Source organism: Nestor notabilis, unplaced genomic scaffold (assembly GCF_000696875.1).
Source record: "Nestor notabilis isolate BGI_N333 unplaced genomic scaffold, ASM69687v1 scaffold5318, whole genome shotgun sequence".
Taxonomy (NCBI): domain Eukaryota; kingdom Metazoa; phylum Chordata; class Aves; order Psittaciformes; family Psittacidae; genus Nestor; species Nestor notabilis.
In genome coordinates, this window is record NW_009940458.1 from 30,524 (window position 1) to 54,499 (window position 23,976).

A 23,976-nucleotide genomic window follows, 5' to 3' on the forward strand; every position below is an offset into this window, starting at 1 on the left:
ATAGTATGGAAGGCAAAAGAAAGAGTAGGAATCACTCTAAGGGGGGAAAAAAGGCTGTTTAAGCTGAGGTAGAGTTTAACACAAGGATGTTCTGGGCAAACAGTTCCAGATTTTGCCCAGTCACTTTGCCTGAGCTAACTTCAAGGCAGTTGTCTCCAAAGTGGGGTGCATACAACAATCCTTCGGGGTATAGGAAAAAAATACTTTTTGTACTGTTAGTGAAAAAAACCCAAACAAAACAACAAAAACTGTTTACTTCATCCTTGTCTCACCCTTTTTAATTTATATTCTTGTGTATGTTTTGTAATGTACATAATATATGAGTACAGTAGTACCTGCATAGAATTTATAAATAAATAAGTATCCCTATATTGGGGGAGTGCTTATAGTTTTTTACTGATGGGGTGCACGATCAAATGTCTCACTGCCCCAAGAGACGTTGAATATTCTTTGCAGGATCTTAGAGAACAAAGAAATGTCTGCCTTTGTGAGTTTTGAATACTCCAGCATACAGTTCCTTGACGATTTGGGATCCCTCTCCCATCACATTTTGAATGTTAATGGAATTCAAACTGTTTTCTTCTGTTAGACATGACATGAATGGCACACTTCTTTTGACTGTCCCCCTGCGAGCTGTTATTTTTAAGCATGTAAGAGCTGTTAATTTTAACCACTTTAAGGCCTTAAGTGCCCCACCCTCATGATAAAAATGCACTATTTCTATAGAAGAGTGGAGCCAAAAGCATTGTCCTCTAATGTTCAACAAATCCCAGGGAAAAACATGTCCTAGTGACAGCAAACACTTCTGAAGAAAGCAAATGAAAGCCACAATATGCCTTGTCATTACTACAATGGACGCATATCACTAGGCAATCACTTCATCTGGAGATGCTGAAAGTGTGGTAAAGAACAAGCTGTTCTGAGAATAAAATGGAATAGTCCAGTTGGAAGAGATTTAAAGTGATGATCTAGTCCAACTCTGAGATCACTTCAGGGCTGATCAAAAGTTAAAGCATATTATAAAGGGCATTGTCCAAATGCCTCTTAAATGCTGACAAGAATGGGGCATTGACCACCTTTCTGGAAAGCCTGTTCCAGTGTCTGACTACCCTCTCGGTACAGAAATGTTTCTTAATATCTAGCCTGAAACTTCTTGATCAGCTGTGCATTAGTTTAAACATGTCTGGTTGATGATGAGGTGGTCTACTACAGTTCCACTTTTCTAACCCAATTTGCCACCAGACACCTGCCAGCAAAGTGAGATGTCCAGTCCCCAGATGGGTGGGCATATTCCTGAAAAATCTAATTAAATTGACACACAGAAGAACAAGTTACTCTCTTGTGAATAACTATTTTGATGATAAATTTTCAGCTTCACTCTTGTTCATTGTAGTTTGGGTACTCCAAATTGTGAGACAAAGTTAAGAATACTGAAAATCGTAGAACATTAGGTTTTGCATAGCAGCTGTAAAACAGAATTACTTATAAGTTTCTCCAATCTTCTATATCCACATTTATTTCATCCTTTACAGCAAACTGCCTTATTAAATGTGAATATGGAAAAGTTTCTCTGTAGATTACCTAAAATCCATTAAGATCATACGTAAAACATTTTGCATGCCTGTGAAATACCATTTGGAAACATCAACAAATATTCAACGTAAATTTGAAAAGGTGGACCTTGCTACCTTAACAACACCCAGTGGAATAGAAAAGCATCATTAAAAAGGAAATATAGAATGTTTATTTAAAAAAGTTTCCATTACACAGCAAATGATCCTAAATCAGATCTCAAAGTGTTTTACAAACAGTAATGTAGTATGCCTCAGGCAGAATTACAATCCCAAACTTGCTCTTACCCACTGATAAAGAATTCAAACAGATTACAGCACATATTCACTACTTCAAAATGCTACTAACAGTAGGAGAGCAAAACACTAAAATTTGGAATTATGTGAACACTATTCTAAAACACCTTGGCAATAAAAAGCAATTGGCCAAAACTTACTACAGACACAAAAGTGATACAACATGTTCTGCTGCCAGGTCACCCTGGGTCAGAATAAGATGAAAAAACAAGAAAACAACTTTGAAAGAATGATTAAAAGATGTTAATTATGACTGGTGTTAACAGTCAGAAACTTGCTAGTAGGAATATTTCTTCCCTTCTCTATCCCCAGTAAGGAAATATGAGTTTCTAACACACTTTAGGAAGAGTTCATCTGACAGGCACACTATACTCACAGCAATAACAATGCAAAATTATACCTCTCACTCCAACAATCTAGTGTAGTCCAAGCTCCTGACTGAAATGTCTCACAAACAGCTATATAAGAACACACTGTCAAGATACAACAGAAACTGCTCCACAGTTGAGCCTTTACATAAGAAAGCCAGCAAACAAAAATCAAACCCCAAAGACTAAGATTTTTTAGAACAGTCTGATTCCATATGGCTCAGCCATAAACTAACAGCAGGTCTGTTCAAAAATTCCAAGTAATACAGTGGGTTTAAATGAGCTCACACCTTCCCCCCACTTCCCCCAAATAATCATGGAGAGCAAAGTAGAACATGAATCTTTAGCTATATCAACAAATTCAGAAAAGAAATCAGTAACAGGTATCTCTCTCAAAATAAATCTTACAGGCAATCAGAAAAAGAAAAAAGAAAAAAAAAAAAAAAAAGACTTTGAAAACCATCTTTTCTTCTTCCTCAACTCTGAAATTGTCATAGAATCATAGAACCATAGAATGGTTAGGGTTGGAAAGGACCTTAAGATCATCTAGTTCCAAACCCCCTGCCATGAGCAGGGACGCCACACACTAAACTATGTCGCCCAAGGCTCTGTCCAGCCTGGCCTTGAACACCTGAAGAGTTGGAGCATTCACAACTTCCTTGGGCAACCTATTCCAGTGCCTCACATCATAAATAAGATGCAAATGCTATGTTCCTGAGCTTCATAAAATCCATTCCAAGTCCTGGCAATAAAATGCCCTACTGCAAGACAGAAAAGCCTGGATTGCTTCAGAGGCCACTTCCTTTTTACTTCAGGGCTCAGACGCATACAAATTACTCCAAATAGAAGGTGATTTATATTTGTTATGAACAGAGCATACAATTACCGCAGATGCATACTATAGCAGTCTCATGGCAACTTGTCACCACACAGTAGGTCTTCCATCTATCTGGGTCTTTAGACATTACCAGGGAGTATCTCTGCAAAAGGACAGTACCTTCCTATTCAACAGACAGGAATGGGAGGAAAAGTCTCTAAGGAGCTAGATGATCTTAAGATCCTTTCCAACCCTAACTGCTCTATGATTTCATGATCACAAGATACTTGAATATTTATCATAGTAGTAGTCACATATGCTATTAAAAAATTAAGCCTCTTCCTGTTGTTTCAGCATTTTGCCTTGCATTGAAGAACAGTGAATAGGAAATTGTTTCACCAGTTTGAGTATTTTTAAGACTACCAGATCAACTTCTACTGTGTCTGAGCCATGTACAAATAAAATAGAATCTATACAAACAAAATAAGTATTTCTTTATCCTTTCCTGCCTAACATCTTAAAAACAGTGCTCAAAAGGAAGTGGTTTCCGTATTTTTTTTTTTAAGGCTAGCCTTAATGCTGGAAGTAATAAAAAATAAAGAATTTATAAAAATGTGTTAAAAATTTAAACAAGTTTATTGTAAGCTAGATTTAAAAAATCAAATTTAGTCTTAGAATTATTTTAAGCAGTGTTCAGGGGAGCCATTGCTGAAGACTTTAAGACTTGTCATGGCTTAAAACAAAAACAAAAAAAAAAAAAAAAAAAGCAGCAGCAAGCTAAAATACATCAAATCCTTTAAGAAGTTTCATTCATTTCCACAGGACCAGAGTTCTTTGTATTGTATAGTAAAACAGGTTAAATAATTTAAGTAATACTGCTCTAACAATGTTTCTCCATTATACTAACTTACAACTGGTCTTGCAGTTCCACAATTATATATTCCAGCTGTTCCTTCTCCATTTTATGGGCTAGATCCATATCTTCAATTCTTTGTAACAGCAGTTTATTCTGTGAGACAGATTCAGATAGCTGGTTTTCTCTGAGTCGTACCAATTCTTCAAGGTAACCCTGGAAATAAAAGTGTTAGAAAGCTTTAAGGAACACACTATCAAAAAACCTTTTCATTATGTACGTTCACATTTTTCTGGTTCAAGATGTACACAGTTCTACTTTGTTTTTGTTGTAGATTGTTTGGGGTTTTTTTAATCTTTACACAGACTAATAAATTGACTGAATGTTAGTATGATGTTTCCAAATAGGTACCAAGAAAATCATGTACTTATTTATATTGCTGCAGAGGAATAGAATAATGGATGGAACAATGACACCGGAATGCCACCAGCCTGAAATACTAATTCAATTTTCGAAACCAACATAGAACAGTCAATAGTACAAGAAAAAGACCAGAACTGTTTGTCTTAACAGATACAGGATGTTAGATAGTGCCTAAGAAGGACAAAAGTAGAATGCACCTATATGGATCTGTATAGTTAATGAAAGGGATCCAGAATTATTATTACAAAATATCCAACGTTATTTTGAAATTTCTTTGAAAGCTGCAATACCACATCACACATATACATGACAAAGAAGGTTAATGAAATAAATACTCATCTACAGCTGGTACTATAAAAGATAGAGGGCAGTTCTTATCACACTCCAACTACTTTGTCTTTTACAAAAATCCACGATGTGAGTATTTTAACAGCAGCTGTGATGGCACACTGGTCACAAAGTCTGTCCACAGATTACACTTCTGATTACAATACTAAGCAGCTATTTCTATTTCTTGTTCAAGTAGAGTCCCAGGACATCAGATGCTAGTGACTTCTTAATCAATTCTTAGTCAAGGCCAGGTTGGACAGAGCCTTGGGCAACATAGTTTAGTTTGGGTTGTCCCTGCTCATGGCAGGGGTGTTTGGACCTAGATGATCTTAAGGTCCTTTCCAACCCTAACTGTTCAATGATTAAACCTGGATACAGAAAGTCTATACTGCATAAAATTTTGGAAATTCCTTGAAGCCTGTGGAAAAAAAATGCAATTCTTTCATAGGTGCCCATATTAAAAAAAAAAAAAAAAAAAAAAAATTAAAAAGGTAGTTTTCATAGACACAGAACAGGTGTAGTCCTGTTGAATAAGAACACAGGTTTCACTCAGCTAGCAGCAAAATGCTACTAATCTAATTTATCACCACGAAGACTATTAAGGGTATGGAGCATCTCTCATATGGGAGAAGGCAGAAAGAGTTGGGATTACTAAATCCAGGGCTGGTAAGAAGGGAAGAGGGGCAGGAAGAGAATCATATCAAAATGTATCGATTTTTAGTGGGAGGGTGTAAAGAGGATGGAGTAAGAATCTTCTCAGTGGTATCCCGTGAAAAGAGGCAGCAGACACAAATTGAGATACAGGCAACTATTTAAACGTAGGAAAAAAAACCTTCAAGACATTCACAGCCCAACTGAACAAGGCCCCAAGCAACCTACTCTAGTATACATTTTTTTTTTGAGCAGTGGATTTGGACTAGATAACCTCCAGAGGTGGCATCCGACCACGACTATTCTGTGATTCTATGATTACATACAGTTCTATCCACTGGATATATTCATATTTGATAGGAATTTATTTTAGTCTCAGTACAAGTTCCAAGGAATCTAGAGAGCTTTTCAGTATGCTCAATTCTGCCTGTCAAATGTTACCATTATCTTTACTGTTAAGGTACTCCTTGGAGCTCCAAGTAGTGCTTTAAAAGTACTAAATGATGCATTCAGGCACCAACAAATTTCATGCTTCCCAGAAATCTCAAATATTTTACAAAAATATTGTAGATACGAAGCATCAGGATCAGAAACAGAATACAATCAAACAGTAAATACCTCTACAATACATGGAGATGCACCATCCCACCAGTAAAAGCATGTAAAACTCCAGTATAAACAGTACACAAAAAACGTAGAAGCTTACTACATAAAAGTGAACAGTTTACACCATTCCAAAATAGGGAAGGGACCATTTCCACAGAAGTAACAAATATGTAAACTATGATTCATTAATCTGGACAAGAGACAACTTGAAAAGACAAACTCATCATAGTTCCAGAGTGGCCTGAAGAAGGCAGGAAGGAAGTGACTGTTCATCGTTTTTTAAAATGCAAGAGCTAGGCACCATGAAATGAAGCCAGGAGGAGCCAGATTCAAGAGACAGAAAAGGAGGGTGATTTTTCACACAACAGATGGTAGATGTGCAGAATGCTTTGCCAAAAAAATGGCTTGGATGCTAAAAATTTACATGGGGTCAAGGGGATATTTGGCAAGTCTTTAGAAGAGAAATCCATTACAGGTTACTAAACAGACAAACCTTATCAGCTTCAGGAAGTCCTTCAGCTGACATGCATTGGCAAGAAATGCAAGAGGAAAACAAGTGCATATACATTTGCTTTGCTTTTATTCTACCCTCCACATCTACTTTGGGCAACTACCCAAGTTAAGATAGTAGGGTAACCAAAGATTCTTGGTCTAAACCAGCATAGCACTGTTGATCCAATAAAGCAATGCTACCATTTACCTTGCTAAAATAATGCCTGACTTTATCCTACCATTCAAATAACTCAGAAAATACAGATAACTTAGTCTTAGCTGCAGTCCAATTGCTTGTCATATTGTAACCCTGGTAAACAGCAGTGACCTGAGCTATTAATGACTAGTATACATACTTAATTAGGAGGCACAAAAGGAATTTAGCATTGTTTGTGCAAAGTGAATGACAATAGAGAAAAAGAAGGATCTGTCAGACTCACTATATCAGTTGCTAAAAATACATGATTTTCAACTTGGTCTTCTTGTCACAATGGTCCAGTTTTCCAACACACAAAATGTCAGAAAGCCGCACTGTCTCAAAGAAAGCACTCTGTCTCTGATAAACTACTACGTACTGTACTGTGTGCAACTTGATTGTCATTGTAACTCATTGACATGAAAAAAGTCCCAAAAAGGGAAGGAGAGAAACACACAGGAAAGGAGCAATATTCCATAGTCTGTCTAAGCTCTTAATGGTCATTTGGTCAAGATATAATAGAACAGATGCAGTATAATTGAAGTGAATTACATTAAAATTTGTCAGGCACATCCCAAATGAAAATTAGACAATAGAAAATTTTCTGTCTGTGGGAATAAAAAAGTTATTCTGCTGCTGCAGTTGTCAAGTAGGCATTCTAAAAAAGCATGATTAGGAAAGCATCAAGAGCTGTCAGAGTAGCTATCATTTTGAAAATTGTATTAAATGCACCAAAGTTTTCAAAGAATTATCCTAAAACTGACTTGAATTCACCTCTACATTAGCTGACTATAGAAGTTGGTAGTTAATTAAGAGAATGCTACAAGAAATAATGTGACTCACTAAAATAAATTCAAAAACTTAAAATACTCAGCATCAGATCAGCAAATAACTTCTCATGGAATAAATATGTTTCAGGATTTTAGACGTGTGAATAAACCAAAACCTCTATTTGCTGTTAGAGCCACTTTGTGCTTTTGCAGATAGAAAGCTTCCTAGTGATTCTAGCTAGTGGATTTGGACACCATGTTTAAGTACTGTTTCTACAGATGTCTGTCACAACTTTGAAGGGGTATCCTTGGAAGTGAACCACCTGGATGTACCAAGAAAAATAAACGTCCACCTATTTTGTTCTCTTCGATACTTCTCCAGGACTGATGACACTTTCCTCATTAAACCCCAAAATATTTTACAGTCTTTGGCTGGGTGAGGGTGGAGAAGAACGGAGTTCAAACCAATCCTATGCTTTTGTCTGGACACAAGAATGAAATTGTCTTGAATATGTTCCCGTGCCTCAGGAACATGAATCTATTCCTGTTGGGGTAGGGAGGGAAAGGTTCCCATTTTGCTTATGTATTTGAAGAGGTTCCTTTTTAATGGCACATTTTGGTTTACAAAAGCAGGCAAAATGTCCTCTGTATCAGAGACAGCCCCAAGGAACACAAGTTCTTTCCACATGGAAAGTGATACCCTACTCGCTGAGAAGATTGTACCAGCAACCTGGCTGTCAACACTGAAGGTCAGATTTCAAAAACAAGGAGTCTAGGAGACCCAAAACAGGAAAGAAGTAATTGTGTGCATATTTGTAAAACATAGCTCTCGCATCTATCATCTCATATTTTGAATTTTTCACTGTTACTTAGAAAAACTTTAACGAGGTTCTATCACATGCATTAAAGTAAACCAAGCTTGATTCTATGCATTCCATATTAACACTGACATTCAGCAATCCATATGAATCATAATTCCAGGACTCATTCTCAGGTATAGTCTCTCAGTCTGGCTGTATTTCTTTAAAAACATTAAGCATCTGTCTTTCATTTTTCTTTCATTTTTTTCTGACCCCTTCTTTCTTTTTCTTCGCACTATTTCTTCAGTGTCTATGAACAGCCTTTCCTCTTCTCTCTGCCTCTAGCTAATACGCATTGTTGTCTGTAGCTGTAATATGCTCTTATGAAAAACTGAGAAGCACTTTGCTTTTAAAAATACTAAACGTTTAGACATATATTTCAGTTCACCCTTTAACTTGCACTGTTTTGGGTGGTAGAGGGACAATCTATCTTTGATTTCTGTAAGAACATTCAATATACTACTTAAATTATTAAAATCAAACACACTTTTTTCTTTCCCATTCTAACTCGAAGCAGGTCTTAAAACTATATATTTTCTAAAAACCCATTTCAGTATCACTGAGAAGATGAGTTTTGCTTTTCACTTCTAGATGGATTACTTTGCTGATCATTTTTGTTTACCACAAGGCTAAACAATAAAGTTTAACATCACTATTGTTATAAAAGCCTTCAGCTGGTAGTCTACTGACATCAGTAAAACTCTATGGTCTCTAAGGAAGAGAAAAATCATGTGGAAACTCTTGTTCACCTCAAGCTCACAATTTAACAGATTCAAAGATAATGCTGCTTGTAACTCTCAGATTGGAAAAAGGAGCCAAAGCTTCTACATTAGATTGTGAAATCCAATATCCATATTATTATTATCTTCACCTCTCCCCAAACCTCTTTTCCCTCAAATCAGTGAGCAAAGATACTTAAGATACTTTGAAGATTGTAAATTTTAAGACCACTTACATGAAGGTAAATAATACTTAATATATTTTTCTGCCTTCGCTTAAATGGTTATGTCACCAGTTGGCTGGTGATGAGCTTTGGCTCCATCACCCCCCTGACAAAACTAATCTTTTACCTTCTGTTCCAATGCAAGCCGGTACTTCTGTTCTACCCTTTTGCATTTGTTGTACCAACTGTTTTCATCCGTGATGAAAGGAGGACCAATGTTCTCTGGAGTACTGCCTTCACTGCCGCTACTGCCCAGTGTTCTTAGCTCTTCTTCATCACTGCTGATGCTGTCAGAACTGAAGGATCGTATTAATCAGCCAAGTGAAAAGCTGTGTTTGTTAAGATGCAAATTCCCCTTGAAATTTAAAGCACCATAGTTATTAAATACATCTAAAGCTCTGTAAACCAAAAAGAAACAAAATGTTGGGATAGATCACTAAACGCAAGTTATATTTCAAGCTTCTATCTGTATAGCCACCTAAAGAATGGGCAAAAATTTGCTTGAGATCTTAGACAAGTTGTCTTAGGCAAGACAGACAAGTGCATATAGTATACTCTCCTGGAATACAAGGGGCCAATGCATTCCAATATGCTGTCTAAGGAAGGGGTGACTTAATTTTTCCTTCATAAATTCAGGGTGAAAGAGTAGTATCTGAATCTACATGTTGTTTGTTTCTAAAAAAGCAGAAAAATAAAAAAGTGACTGTTATGTTAAATTATGATAAATTTAAATGAAAATGTATAGTTGTGGTTACAGTGAAGACCGCGTGCATGTTATTTCACAGAACATGAGTAACTCTCCATACAGTATGCAAATTCACTGTTAAAATATCTCCATATCATCCAGAATCAATGTATGCCAGAAAATTCAGACATCTGTCTCAAATACAAGAATTTACCCCAATACCAATTTTAAAATCTTTCCTTACAACTATGCTTTCCACTACATTAACAGCATTTACTAGCTTTTAAGGTAGTGATTCCTAGAACTCTATGATCCTGCCATGATGCAAATTCTGTTTTGACTGAATCATGCAATTTGTCATTAACATGTAAGCTAATAAGAACTTCAAGAGAATAACTAGGATGTTTCATGTTCACTTGTACATCTCCAAGACTTACTTCTCAGTCTCAACTGCTTCCTTCATTTTGGCAAAACTAACAATAGAACACGTCCCATTAATTTCCATGCTTTTTTGAGATACCAGATTGCTACCTGATCTGTTAGATAGTGATCACTTCTTTAACTTTTAATCATATAACTGATCAGAGGAGCAAAATGTAGCTAGAAGGTCAGATTATATACGCAACTGGTCATTATTTTCTGTTATGTGCTAACTGCTCATACTGCTTACCTGTCATATCTTACAATTTACGAGGACACATATTATTTTTATTTACAAAATAGCTACTTTCAGGTTTGTGGCTACACAGAAAAGGACCAAGACAAAGGACAACTTGGTCTGGAGATCTGCAAAGGAAATTAAAAAAATTGTTTCCTTGTGAACTGTGATAATAATCCAAGTAAACAAAGTCAGCATGACTCACTGTGATGAGTCATGTAATAATTCTACCAGTCTGAAAGAGCAAGGTAGCTGAGTGTACAGGTTTGTATTTAGAGATGGATATTATTTTGAATGTGAAAAGTATGAGGCCCAGTATGAAGTATAAATTTGCTAATGAAATAAAATTAAAAAGTGCAAAGATAAGAAGTACCTTTGGGTGAACTTCAAGTATGGTGTATAATCTATGACAGCTGGAAAGCTGCCATCCAATCCCTCACCCTTCAGGCAAAAACTGATAAAACAGAGAAAAAACAGTAAGATTATAACAAGAGAATTAAGACAGTGACAGTTGAATCTTACCAATGTGAAATTTGATTTTTCTTACATTTTTGGTAATAATAAAGGCCTAAAACATATAATACTGAAATCCTACTCAACCGAACTAGACTGTTAAATATTTAGTGAGTCACTGAGCATATTATAGCATAATGAAAACCCCAAGAAACAGAAATTCCACATGATCAGGAAATAGATCAGGGCAAGTGGTAAAACCTCTAATTTTTAGTTACTCACTTTTATTCTGAAACTACAGACGGATTGCAGGGAATAACAGGAAAAGGAAAGTTAGCCAGAGCAAGAGAAAGAGAAGAGCTATGGATGAGAGTGGAATCTTCAGTATTTAAGCTCATTAAAAGAGTTTGCAGAGTCCTTACATAACCATCCTACTAACTTTAAGTCAAAAATCAGTTCTCAAAAATATTTCAGTCTTTCTCCTTTCAGATACTTCCTGGTGTGGGGCTGCAGGAAGATGAAGGACATTAATGAAACTAACTTTCAGAAAATGTTCTGAAATGGCTCTCATCTACTCTGTATTCTTTTTCTACTCGATATAAAAGATTGTATGTGAACCATGTTCTATGATCACAGAAGTGACAAAAATCAATCTTGCTTCCACAAGGCTCACATTCCTCGCTCCTTCCATATGTCATCAAAAACCAGATTCTAGTAAGACATGGCTTTTGCTACTTTCGCTAACTTCATTGCAAAGTGCCGTTTTTTACAATGCAGTCACTTAAGTGGTATTTGGAAAGTACATATGTAGGGTTTGGGGTTTTTTTTACCCTTAAGAATAGAAAAGCAAAGAAAACAAGAAAAAACACCCCTGCAAAACCACAATTAGTTTAAGCAGACACATAATTCCACATTGCTGGGGGGGTGTGGTGTGGGAAACGGGGTGGAATAATCTAGATTCTGTTCTCAACTGGGTTTCCCGAATCTCCAACCCGAAGTCGTATGTATAGTTCCACATAGATAAACCTGTCAACATTTATAAGAGACTGTTTGAACTGACAAAAAAAAAAATCTCTAATATAACAAGCAAAGAATGGCTACAGTTTCTCAGCCATTCGAACCACAACACTATGAATTATATGGGGCACAATAAAAATGCATCTGTAGCACTATGTTCCTATTTTGCCCAGAAAATTTCTAGGCTCTTAAATGCAGCATTGACAAAAACTTAAATGTCTCCAGAAGAACGTATAAATATGCTTATATTAGAAATCAGAGGACAAAGGAAGAACAAGCACGCTTGTACAAATCAGCTCTTATACTGGTAGTATGTACCACTGAGGCTTATGGGATACAAACACAATCAATTGATGCTTATTTACGGAAGGACTTCCACACTGCAAACTTACTCTTGCTATGCTGCTTATTTCTGTATAGCTATAGTTCTTCCAAGTGTAGTACTAATAGAGAAGCAGTTTAATTTCACATAGTGTAAAGCTTAAACTAATAAAAAAATCTTGTAAGATTTGAATTTGCTGTACACAAGGCTAACTCTCTTATCATCCAGCAACACTATTTTGTTCCCTCAGAACATAGTTGATGTTATTAAACCAATCTAGTGACTAAATGCTGGCAAAAGAAGCTATCCTATGTTTTCAACCTCTCCCTCCACATTTGTTCTTTTCCTGTCTTTTTTTTTTAATTAAATCCCAACCAGACATTCCCTTTCCACTCCTTACAGTGGTATTGGCACTTATCTGACTCTGTGATGAGCTAGTTCAGCCATCATGACCTGAATTTCTAGGAGTTTTTTTTCCCCCTTCAGCTTCCAGTTGCAGTTCCACAGGCGAATGAACTAAATGCTCAGTGCCACCAGTAAGGTAAGACATTACTCAATCCCTTTAATTCTTTTTCTTCTCTAATCCTTACGATCAAATCATCTCTGCCACTTACAGGATGCTTCCATGAACCAAACTAGCTAACAGCAAAAGAACTATCCTGTCTTCTTATTAGGGGTTGGTTTTTTTTCCACTCTTTAATAAGTTAACTTGACCCACAGAAGAGTCCAACAAGCCTCAAAACTGGTACATAAACAACAGTAAATCTCCAAAGGCCTTTTGGCAACACTCAGTGCATCCACTGAGACTGTGCTGTTTTCTGCCAGTTTATCTCCTAAACTGGTTTGTGACAAGTATTAATGCTGCTGCAGTGTAAATTTTAACAGCGTATTGTCAGGAGACTGGAGAAAAACATTATTATTCTCCTTTTTCCTATGCTCTATTACAAAACCCTTCCCCAGTGACTTTGTATGAGGCTAACTCGACCCAACCAGGCATATTAACAGGGCCTTGCACCATCTTTTCATAGGCACTGTAGAGTTTATACCTTGCTGTTTTTTTTATATATATTATATATGTGTGTGTATACACACACACACACACCAAAATGTTTTTTTTTATATTATCTAGGGTGTGTTTGTACCTTCATTACCCCAAAACACAGAATTAATTGTGTAACAAAACACACAAAAGTCTAGCTAGAGATCGCACAGGTAAATTCATGTAATCTTACAATATTTTGCAGTTAATTATAACACATTTTAGTATTAAATGGTCATTTGTAGGTTAAGCTTTTAAAATGTAGAAGCGCTAAAGATACCTATACCTTCTACATATGCAGTTACAATGTTGTCATAGAGTACCAGAGCATAACTGTGTACTTAATCCTTTAAAAGATTCAACTACCTGTAAACTTAATAGGTTTGATGTATCTTCAGCAATTATACTCTCAATTGCTTTTAGAATTTTGATACCTGCAAGACTGTGTAATCATGCAGATATATAAACTATGGTATAGTTTTGCTCTTACCTAGAAGAGACATTCAAGATCTCTTTTCTCTATCCCTCCCTCTCCTTCCTGCACCTAAGTTTTGCCCCTCAGGCTATCAAGGAAATCTATCAATGTTTTCCATAATGCATCCATTTTCTTTTGAAAAAGAAAAAGTACTTTCCCTGAGCATTATGTTATGAAGCATGCAAATATAATACCTAAAATCAATTGCATTGAGTCCCAACAGCATACCAGCAAGCATATTTGCTTCTTCACCAAGAACAATTGCTCCATCCTCATAAAATCTCCTTCAATAAAAAAGAAATTAGTTCAGTTAACACCATTTTCTCTCAAATAATGTTTTTCATAGTTAACAGAAAAATGAAGAAATTCAGTTAAATAAAAAAACCTCATGTGAACCCCAGAGGGATTGATATTTCATTTCAAATAAAGGAAACCAATAGACTACACAGCACAAAACACCACAATCTTAGAGCACATAAAAATTTAGACAAAAGCAAAAAGAATTTACAGTATTAGCTCTAAGAAATGGACAAAATGCAAAGAAAGTGATGAAGACATACTTTATTGCTGAAAGGAAGAATTTACATCATAGAAATGAAGAATTTTTGTCATATGTATATATATAAAAAAATTCCATCATATAAAAAAAAAGTTTCTCACAATTGTACTTGCAGGCTCTTTAAATGTTCAAAAATCACTCTTTATTCTCAGAAAATATTTTTACAAATCAGCTATTTTCCAGGTAGCATACTTGTTCTACTGCATGGTTGGGGGATTCATGTTACATCCAGTTATTCTGAGATGTAAAATTTTCATTATTTGAAGGAGGAGTGTTTCTTAGCACCATTTTTTATTGCAAAGCAGCTACTGGCCAAAGTTTTAAAACTCCATGCATTGATCTCAAAATACATTTCAAATACCCTGGTACATGCAGACTGGTGAAGGCTGCTTGAGAACAGTGACCAACCAACAAAGAAACCATTTTTAAATCTGTATTCCCTCACCACCTCTTCATTCTCCCCCATTTATTCTCATTTTCTCCTTCTAGCTACCACAGAAGCTACTTCCAGACAGAACTGCTCCATGCACAGGACATAGGTGAACAGGACACACCACTGCCATGCATGGACTTGTAAAAAGGTATTTGGTCTGTTTAGCAAAGTAGCACACAACTAATTTCTATGTTAAAGGAGTCTTGGCAGCAGCAGAGACAGAAAGGTCACTAAAATTCACCTGAGCATCACATGTGGAAAGAGGGAAATGAAAAGCTGTTCTGTACAAACTGCAAGGTTGAAAGGTCACTTACCAGAAACCAAGATACACAGTCCACCTATACATTCTAGCCATGTATGATTGCAAGAAGGTGCCAGATTACCGAAGGCAATCCATCTTTCAAATACCAGCAACAATGCCCTACCAAAAGCTCCATCTGTTTCAAGAACTGCATGTAAGCATTGGGATGGCTTAGTAAGAGCTTGAGTTGGCTGCATGGCAAACATCCAGAAAAGACACATTTTGGGGCACAGCTCCAAAGACTGAACTGTGCACACCATCAGAAGTCCCACTTTTGCAGTTTCATAACAGACATCCATTTGCTGTAAGGAAGTGAGCTGTCTTAGACCTTGGATGTTCTCAGCAGAAGCAAGAAACCTGGATAACTTCCTCTGGGAAGACAGAGATTATAGTCCTGACGTAGAGACTATGATGTACAGGCTCAACTCTCTATTCTCCAAGTTCAGGAAGGGGACCAGGAGGTTAAACTGGCTGAGCCAGTATTTCTGACTTGGAAATACTGAGCTAGATGGACTTTACAGTCTGATTCAGTATAGTTACTCATGATCTAAGAGCAATGCTCCCAGTAGAAGCTGATTGCAAACTATTTCACTAGCATTTGTCAAATAACTGCTAGGTACCAATCTGCATGGTGTTCAGTTTAACTTGTAAAATGGTGCTGAGGAAGTTACCACGCAAAAAAGACAAGACATTATTTGTAACAGTGAGATGCAGATGTGTTTCTTAAACCAGCTTGAGTAACCCAGCTGAAACAACAGTCCCCTTGGAAAACTCACATATTTTCTTTCAGGGATATGCAGTTGACATCTCACAACAGTCTAAGTTAAGCGCCGGTGCTGAGCAATTTTTTAGAAAAATAACTGTGTGCCCATGCTTAATCCAACTCCCTTCCCAGTGTAATACACAGCTTCAGCACTAATAATGTGCTGCTTCATTAAAGGACTAGCCATAAGATCAGGCACCTAAACACAACAGCTAGGTTTAAGAAGAGCTAGCAGTGCGATAGATCAATCTCATAGTCTACATACACACGTGTAACATTTATAGTTTATATAAATAATTATTAAACACACATATAGCAAAATACATAATTTAAAATGCTAAATAAATGGTGCAAAGCATGAAAAGAATCCAGCCACTTTTTAGGCATCCAAAATCCCACACAAGAGAGTGTGTTCATTATTGCTAGTGGATTTGAAATCCACCATACCAAGATCTGAAGCTGTAACTTCTATTTCCATTAGATGTATTTAAAATATTACTTCAAAACAAACTTTGCACTTACTATGTTTGCAATGCAAGAGGGGTTGTTTCCAAAAACTATACCACTGAAAGAACATTCAAATATATTAAAAATCAACATGTTCAAATAAATGAACTTGAAACTGCTAATAAAATAATACCACTGTTATCCACTAGCAAACAAACCACACTACCAAACAGGGACAAAGAATGTACTACTTAACTACACAAGTTTGTGACCCTCCTCTTCCTCCTCATCTCCCCCTCAAAAACCCAAGTGACTTCTCAGTTTGAGGCAACATGAGTAAATCTTTTCCAGAAATCTTTGTTTTATGAGCTTCTTGTCTACTGTAAATGCAAACAAATCTGAGTAAAATAAAGATTATAGGTCTGGAAACTTCAATAAAATGTGATGTTTACCTAGTTGTGCTTCAAAGTCACCTTAATATTGGCAACATATATGGAGATCTGTGGACAAATAGTATTAGAAACAGAAATAATATTCTAAATGAACAGAAGTCCTTACAGAGAAAACTCTTACTGTTCAAAAAGCCCATTCATTCGGTATGTCAACTTTTAGAGGTCAACATCAGGTACGATAACATGTTATGGACTCACTCATATTTAAATGACTTCATCATAAATCTACAAGACACACTCGTTGCAGGATAAAGCATCCTATATTAATCGCATTATTTAAAACCAGTTCGAAACTGGCAGACTATTTTCTATCACAATGCATATTCTTGTACCTAACAGCTTTTACCATTAGAAGGTAAAAATAAATAAAATGTGTTACAGATTTTTCATATTACAATAAGTATCCCTATGCTACGCCTGATCACTAATTCTGTTCTATGTCTCTCAACAGGTTCATGGAATTATTTTCCTTTCTTCTTCAAGAAATGTTCCTATAAAAATTCTATCTTATTGAGTCTCTAGGGTTTTCTGTCAACCATACCTAATTTTGAAAGGAACATTACATTTTCCTATCTTTATCACACTACAATTTCAGAATCAGTTCCTTCTTTAAAGAAGTTTTCTTCTCTTTTGGCTTTCAAGAATTCCAGACTTTTTTCCCCACATTTTTAAAATCACAAAGAGATTTTTAATTTTGCAGTTTTACCCATGCTAAAATCCAGTCAGTTAACACCAACTCTAGATATTTTTACAATGTTACAGCTCTTTTACTGGTGACACCCTTTCCTATACAAATCAAGTGGAACATTCACTTCCAAACCCAAGTCCTCCACTTACGCAACATTTGCTAAAATATTGCAAAAATAGAAGTCTTAGAGACCTGGTTGTTTTGAAGTCTCTCAGAGCTGTGGAAATGTATTCAGACAAATGCTTTTCCATAAGTGCTACTCTGATCCAGGCTCGACCCTGCAAGAAGAAACAGATATCAAGTATCTAAGTATTATAGAACAAGACAATTTTCCATCTGAAAATTAATACAGTTGATTTACCAGGGTGAAATGAACTTTTTAACAAAATCACCACTAAACAGAAATAGTTGCTAAGATCTCCTTCATTACAGGTATAATGAAAAGAGAAAATGCATTCTTACAATTAAACTTTATTACCAAATAAAGTTATTAACAATTTAAAGGTGGGGGAAGGATATTGCTCTAATTATATACTCCAGTCTTTTTAAAGTCTCACATGCATAAGTGGTAGGAAAGGTAACACATCACGGCAAAAAGCTTTCAATTTTAAGGACAATGCTATTGGAAGCATCCAACTGGTTCCAACGTAAAGCATCAGTAAGTTACCCTCAAGGTGTTTTAAGAAAAAAAATAATTTTCTGTGTTCATTCAACTATTTGTGTGGTCAATACAATAAGAAATTACTTTTTCCCCCCCTCAGTAAGGGCATCATTACAGAAGTTGCACATGATATACAGGAATTAAATCTAATTTAAGAGGCCAAAAACTTGCAGTCCAAAAGTAAAACTTCATTCAAACAGTTCTATGAACAACTGCAATAGCTTCAAAGATAACCTTAGGAATGTGTGTTGCCCTGCATTTACAGGTCTACTGCACAGGATTGTAGTTTACAGGAAAGAGACATTTCAAATGGCTGCCATAATTATGATTGTCAGTTTAAGAACACCAGGAACATTTCTTCTAACCTGCATAAACTTAAAAATAGTTATATAAGTAATAAGATGTTTTTGTGCTTAATATATTTGGCCCTTACTGACATCTAGCTGAATATCACTACAGACATTGTACCAAAACCACCTGTAGATTATAATCCTACGTTAAATTTATATAGACCTAGATCAAACTAAACTTCTTATAAGATAGACAGATGCTAAATAACAGAAAAAAATCACTTTCATAAATACCAACAACACAGCAAAAACTTTAACAGAGTACACTACAATTAAAAGGATGTTTATCCGGACAGCTGCCTTTACATTGCAGTTACTTAGAACACAGAATCATAGAATTATTTGGGCTGTAAGGGACCTTAAAGACCATCTAGTTCCACGCCACCCCACCCCCTGCCATAGGCAGGGACAAAATCTACCAGACCCGGGTGGGTTGCTCAAAGAACCATCCAACCTGGCCTTGAACACTGCCAGGGATGGGGCAGCCACAGCTTCTCTGGGCAACCTGTGCCACTGCCTCAGCATCCTCACAGTAAAGAATTTCTTTCTTATATCTAATCTAAATCTCCCCTCTTTCAGTTTAAAGCCATTCCCCCTTGTCCTATCCTGACATGCCCTTGTAAAAAGTCCATCTCCAGATTTCCTGTAGGCCCCTTTAGGTAGTGGGAAGCTGCTCTAAGGTCTCCCCTGAGTCTTCTCTAGGTTGAACCACCCCAACTATCACAAGCCTGTTTTCACAAAAGAGCTGCTCCAGCCCTCTGATCATCTTCATGGCCCTTCTCTGGACTTGCTCAAGCAGGTTCACGTCCCTCTTGTGTTGGGGGCCCCAGAGCTGAAAGCAGAACTGCAGGTGGGGTCTCATGAGAGCGGAGTAGAAGGGAGAATCAAGTCCCTTGGCCTGCTTGACACACTTCTTTTGATGCAGCCCAGGACATGTCTGGCTTTCTGGGCTGCAAGCACACACTGCCAGGTTATGCTGAGCTTCTCAACCAACACCCTGAAGTCCTCCTCATGTCTGGTCTCAGCCTGTTCTCCCACCCAGCCTGTATTTGTGCTTGGGATTACTCCCACCCAGGGGCAGGACCTTGCACTTGGCCCTGTTGAACCTGATGAGGTTTGCATGAACTCATGTTTGCATGAACACGAGTGAAACAGTCAAACCCTGATGATTCTGTTTTGCTAATGACTAAAGCCTATGTAGCTCCAGCAAAAGCAAGGCTAGCTAGCCCTTACTAACAACTCCCATTTGGACCACCAGTAAAACTGATACATACCACTAGTATTTGTGCTGACATGTCTCCAACCTTTTCAGATACAGACATCCAAAATACTTCTGCACTCACCTCTAAAAATTCAACACTGGTCTCCACACTCACTGCACAAATTAGCTTCTTCGTTTACTATTTGGCATGGACTTTTCCACAGAGTAAAAGAAAATGTTAATTTATTTTTAAGAGTATTTCAGAAAATAGCTTTGCATTTTATTATCTGCTGAATTTAAATACTCATGTCTATTAAAATCTTGGAATTCAGAAATATCATTAAAATAAATCTTGAATATAATCAACACAATCATCACATGCTAGAACATAAGTCTCTCTAGAAAGTATTTGGAAATAAGTTCTCCAAATTATCTCAATTTCCAGATCTCAACATAAGCAAGAAAAGTTGCATGACTTAAATTATCAGTCTAATACTCTAGTACACTGAGTGCTAGGAAGAGCATGCAATATTCTGGATAGAAAAACCAGTCAATAAAATACAATAATAACATCAATACAATAAATACATCAATAGGAAAACCAGCTTTTTGCCATAGAATCTCAAGTGTTTGAAAGCCTTCATGCAGATTACATGGGTGTTTACTCTATAAAATTTAAAGCTGAGTCTATGCAAAAGAAGAAAGCAGCAACAGTAGACATAGAAAACAGGCTGCTCTGCAATACTATGGATCATTAGAACAGCTGTTCAAAGATTACTAGATTCATGGTGCTGCTTGATCATCTTTTATTGAAGAAAAGTGTGGTTGCATAAATACCTGTAATTTAAATTGTACTAAACACAGTCATGCCCCTGAAAAAAAACAAAAAAAAAAAACAAAAAAAACCCTACAAAGTTTTTGTTTATGACAAGGCAAATACTTCCACCTCACCAATGACACGAATTGTGAATAATCCAGAGTATAATAAATGTGGATGACTCTTAAAACAGCCATAGAACACAGTTTCTATACTTCTTCAAACAACTGATTCCAGTTCATTTAGGAATAACACAAATTAAGAACATTAATTTATGCATACTTTTATATTACTTATGCTTTCAAGTCAGAAGGTTCTCAGTTATCAGTCAAGACTTCTTTACACAAAAATATAAGCTACTGAAAAGTATTCCAATCTAGTAAAAAGAACTTGTAATCTCTGTTCAATAGTACTTTTTTTTTTTTTTTTTTTTTTTTTTTTTTTTTAAGATGTTTGTGTATGCTGTCTTGGACCATTAAGATTTAATGCTAGGTCAGTTTAAAGCTCATTCCTATTCAGTTCATATGCACATAAAGACATTAAATTGTTACTTCCTTAATGTTTCCATCATACTGACAATCACAAATTATGGTGTCATTTCTATACACATCCTTTAAAATGATGGATGCTAATTAGCAAATAAATCTATGAAAGGCTTCCTGCACAATCACACCAAACTCAAGAGTTGATAACACCTTTTTTATTAGTGCATAAATTATATACAAAATAAAATGACACTTAGGTTGGGGGGGGAACCACATTTCTACAATTTCAAAATAGTATTTGCAAGGCATTCCCACATGTACATAACATGTACATTCTGCATTTAAAAAAACAACATTCTGCATTTAAAAAAAATTACGTAAGTTCAAAAATGTGAAGGCAACAATTTTATAATACAACATGGTCGTTGAATAGAGAATTTGAAATTTATTCTACTGAATAATCAATTTAGAAGGAACACATTCAGATTTAAAAGTGTTTTTTTAAGAAGTATTTACTAGGTACATATAAAAAATAATTATTTCAAACAATGAAAAATTTTGTGAGGCAAGCTTAGTAATATGTTTTTCTTCTGGCTACAAAAATGTCAGCTATACTTTACACAGAACAATGTAATAAAAAAGTCAATTTGACCTTTCTCTTCCCTACCTTAGCTCTAGAAGAACCGACATTCTCCATGTTCTCAATACTGCAGATGCAATTGTGAGAGACTTTTCGGCAAGCTACTCGAATGTAGTCCCAGAAACTACGAGGACTTTCATAGCCGAACCAGGTGATCTGACCTTAAATCAAAATATAAGATATGTAAAGATTTATGAACCTCCCTCTCTGTTTACTGGAGATAAAAATCATTCAAATACTTCCCTATAGGTTGCTTGCACTGACAGGATTTTATGCTACCCACTGAAAATTGGCTTGCAGGTCTAAAAAAAAAAAAACTTGCATTACGCAGTTCATCCTGGTTTCAGACTGATGCAGAGAGAGCCATTTGGGGATTTTGTATACATATGTCTATTTTGTTGGGTTTTTCCTTGTTGGTATGCTATAATAATACTCAAGAGTCCTCCACAGACTCTTAACTCAAAAGAGAGTACACTGTCTTGTGACTTAAAAATAGGATACAAGAAGAATTTCTCTTACTTGTTTTAGGTAGAAGCATGTGTTTCATTAATACAATCAAATAAAGAGAATTTTTTTTTGTTCTTTTAAAATATATATATATATATGCCACTGTTTGCTGTGATAGTGTTATCTTCCTTTAGGAGGGGATTGGAATTTTTCAAAATGTGCTTTCATTGAAAGGGAAACTGATGCGTGATCAAAAATGTTTTGCAGTTACAATTTATTTGGAGTCCACACAGAACATTCCTTGGGAAACTGACCAAAATAAAATGAGCAAATCAACATATCTTCTGGACCTTTAACCAAAATCCTTCGATTTGTTTCCAGCTTGCAATGTATTGCAGGCTAGGAAATGGAAGGCAAAATTACATACTACTTGCGAACTCCACACACGAAAGGAATTTAATCACACACCCAACAGTTCAGCCCCGTTTTTCAGACTGAACAGCGTATCACTTTGAACAAGTACGTAAAAATTAAGATGAACATTGCCCTCTGGTGACTACCATTATTATGTATGTGCAAACCCTTTTCTCCATATAAAATGAAATCTAATTTTTAAGCTAATTTTATTTTATTGCAATTCTTGAGTTTTACTTTGAAGCTTTACTCATTTATCAGAAAGACTTCTAATTCTTCTGCTGTTAGAAAGCTCAAATTTCAAGAAAGAATATATTAGACTCATACTGCAAATTATACATACTGGAAAAAAATGCCAAAACATGATGACAAGAATATTTTTAGCTAGCATGACTTTTCTTAGTTTCAAACACAGCCAGAGTAGTGTCAAAGATCTGTCCCATATGACCTTAAGAAATTCAAGTGGTGGGTTCTTTTCCCCTAGAGGGTGCAAGTAACTTGACTTTGTGGTCCATCTCCTAACTATGTCACATGGATTTATTTGTTAAATTCAAAGTTTGATAAAAGACTTACAAAAAGTATCAGGAAGAATTAATATATACTACTCAATACACCAAATGAAAAATAAAATCCCAGTGTGCTTCAATTACAATAGATTCATATCTTCTCAATTCTAAGGACTAAAATGAAAGAATTTCTGCAAGGTAAGCAGTCTAACAAACAGACTACTTTTGTTGCAATGCCAAGCATAGCAGACAACAACAAAAATTCAACAGCATTTTAATAACACTAAAAGCTACAGATATTTTTCACATTCTTTCCATATTAGAAACATTTCCGCCCCAGGAATTATACCTGCAAAATTAAATGCAACTTAAGTGTGAAGATGACTTGGTGTCACCAATTCCAGTGCAAGCATATAAAGGCAAATAAAGGCAAGCACACCATACAATAACTTCTGTGGCTTTTTCAAACTATTTTAAGGACAGAGCATATGCAAAAAATGGACAGTTTTGCTCTATAGTTTTCTGAAGTCACTAGTTCAAGCAATTCCTTTTACAAATAAACACCTGAAAACCATGTTGTTTATAAATAAAAATACCTTTAAAACATTAATACATACCAGCACGCAGGATTTACTTGGATTACACTGATCAAAGTAGTTAGCTGGCCATAACTGCAACATACTGACATAATAGTTCTGTGAGAGGGTATGATGGGTTTCAGACTTCAGTAGGAATTGTCTTCTCTTGAAACTCTCAGCCAGCTCAGGACCTTTTGCGAACCAAGATCTCCAGATCTCACTATTTTCTCCCTACAATTTTAAACCTCGCCCACGCTCTAGTAATTAATGCCATCTGAAGAAAACCTTCCTTAATCATTCCATACACAGAGAAATGTTGGAGAAGACTGTTTGAGAATAGTGAGAATGTATTTTAAGAACTACTAAATAAGACAGCTTATATTATATACAAGGTATATATAATTATAT

At 35.9% G+C, this 23,976-nt stretch overlaps 1 protein-coding gene across 1 annotated transcript in view; it reads right to left on the minus strand.

The window, feature by feature from the left end:
* RUNDC3B (RUN domain containing 3B) overlaps positions 1 to 21,784 on the minus strand; it is a gene marked incomplete at its 5' end in the record, with an annotated part of 33,375 nt that extends 11,591 nt beyond the window's left edge. The window contains 6 exons of the mRNA XM_010020352.1: positions 3,965 to 4,122; positions 9,305 to 9,473; positions 10,894 to 10,974; positions 14,021 to 14,110; positions 17,662 to 17,747; positions 21,651 to 21,784. Of these exons, the coding sequence (XP_010018654.1) occupies positions 3,965 to 4,122; positions 9,305 to 9,473; positions 10,894 to 10,974; positions 14,021 to 14,110; positions 17,662 to 17,747; positions 21,651 to 21,784 (718 nt within the window). The remainder of the gene's footprint in view (positions 1 to 3,964; positions 4,123 to 9,304; positions 9,474 to 10,893; positions 10,975 to 14,020; positions 14,111 to 17,661; positions 17,748 to 21,650) is intronic.
* Between the last annotated feature and the right edge of the window lie 2,192 nt (positions 21,785 to 23,976).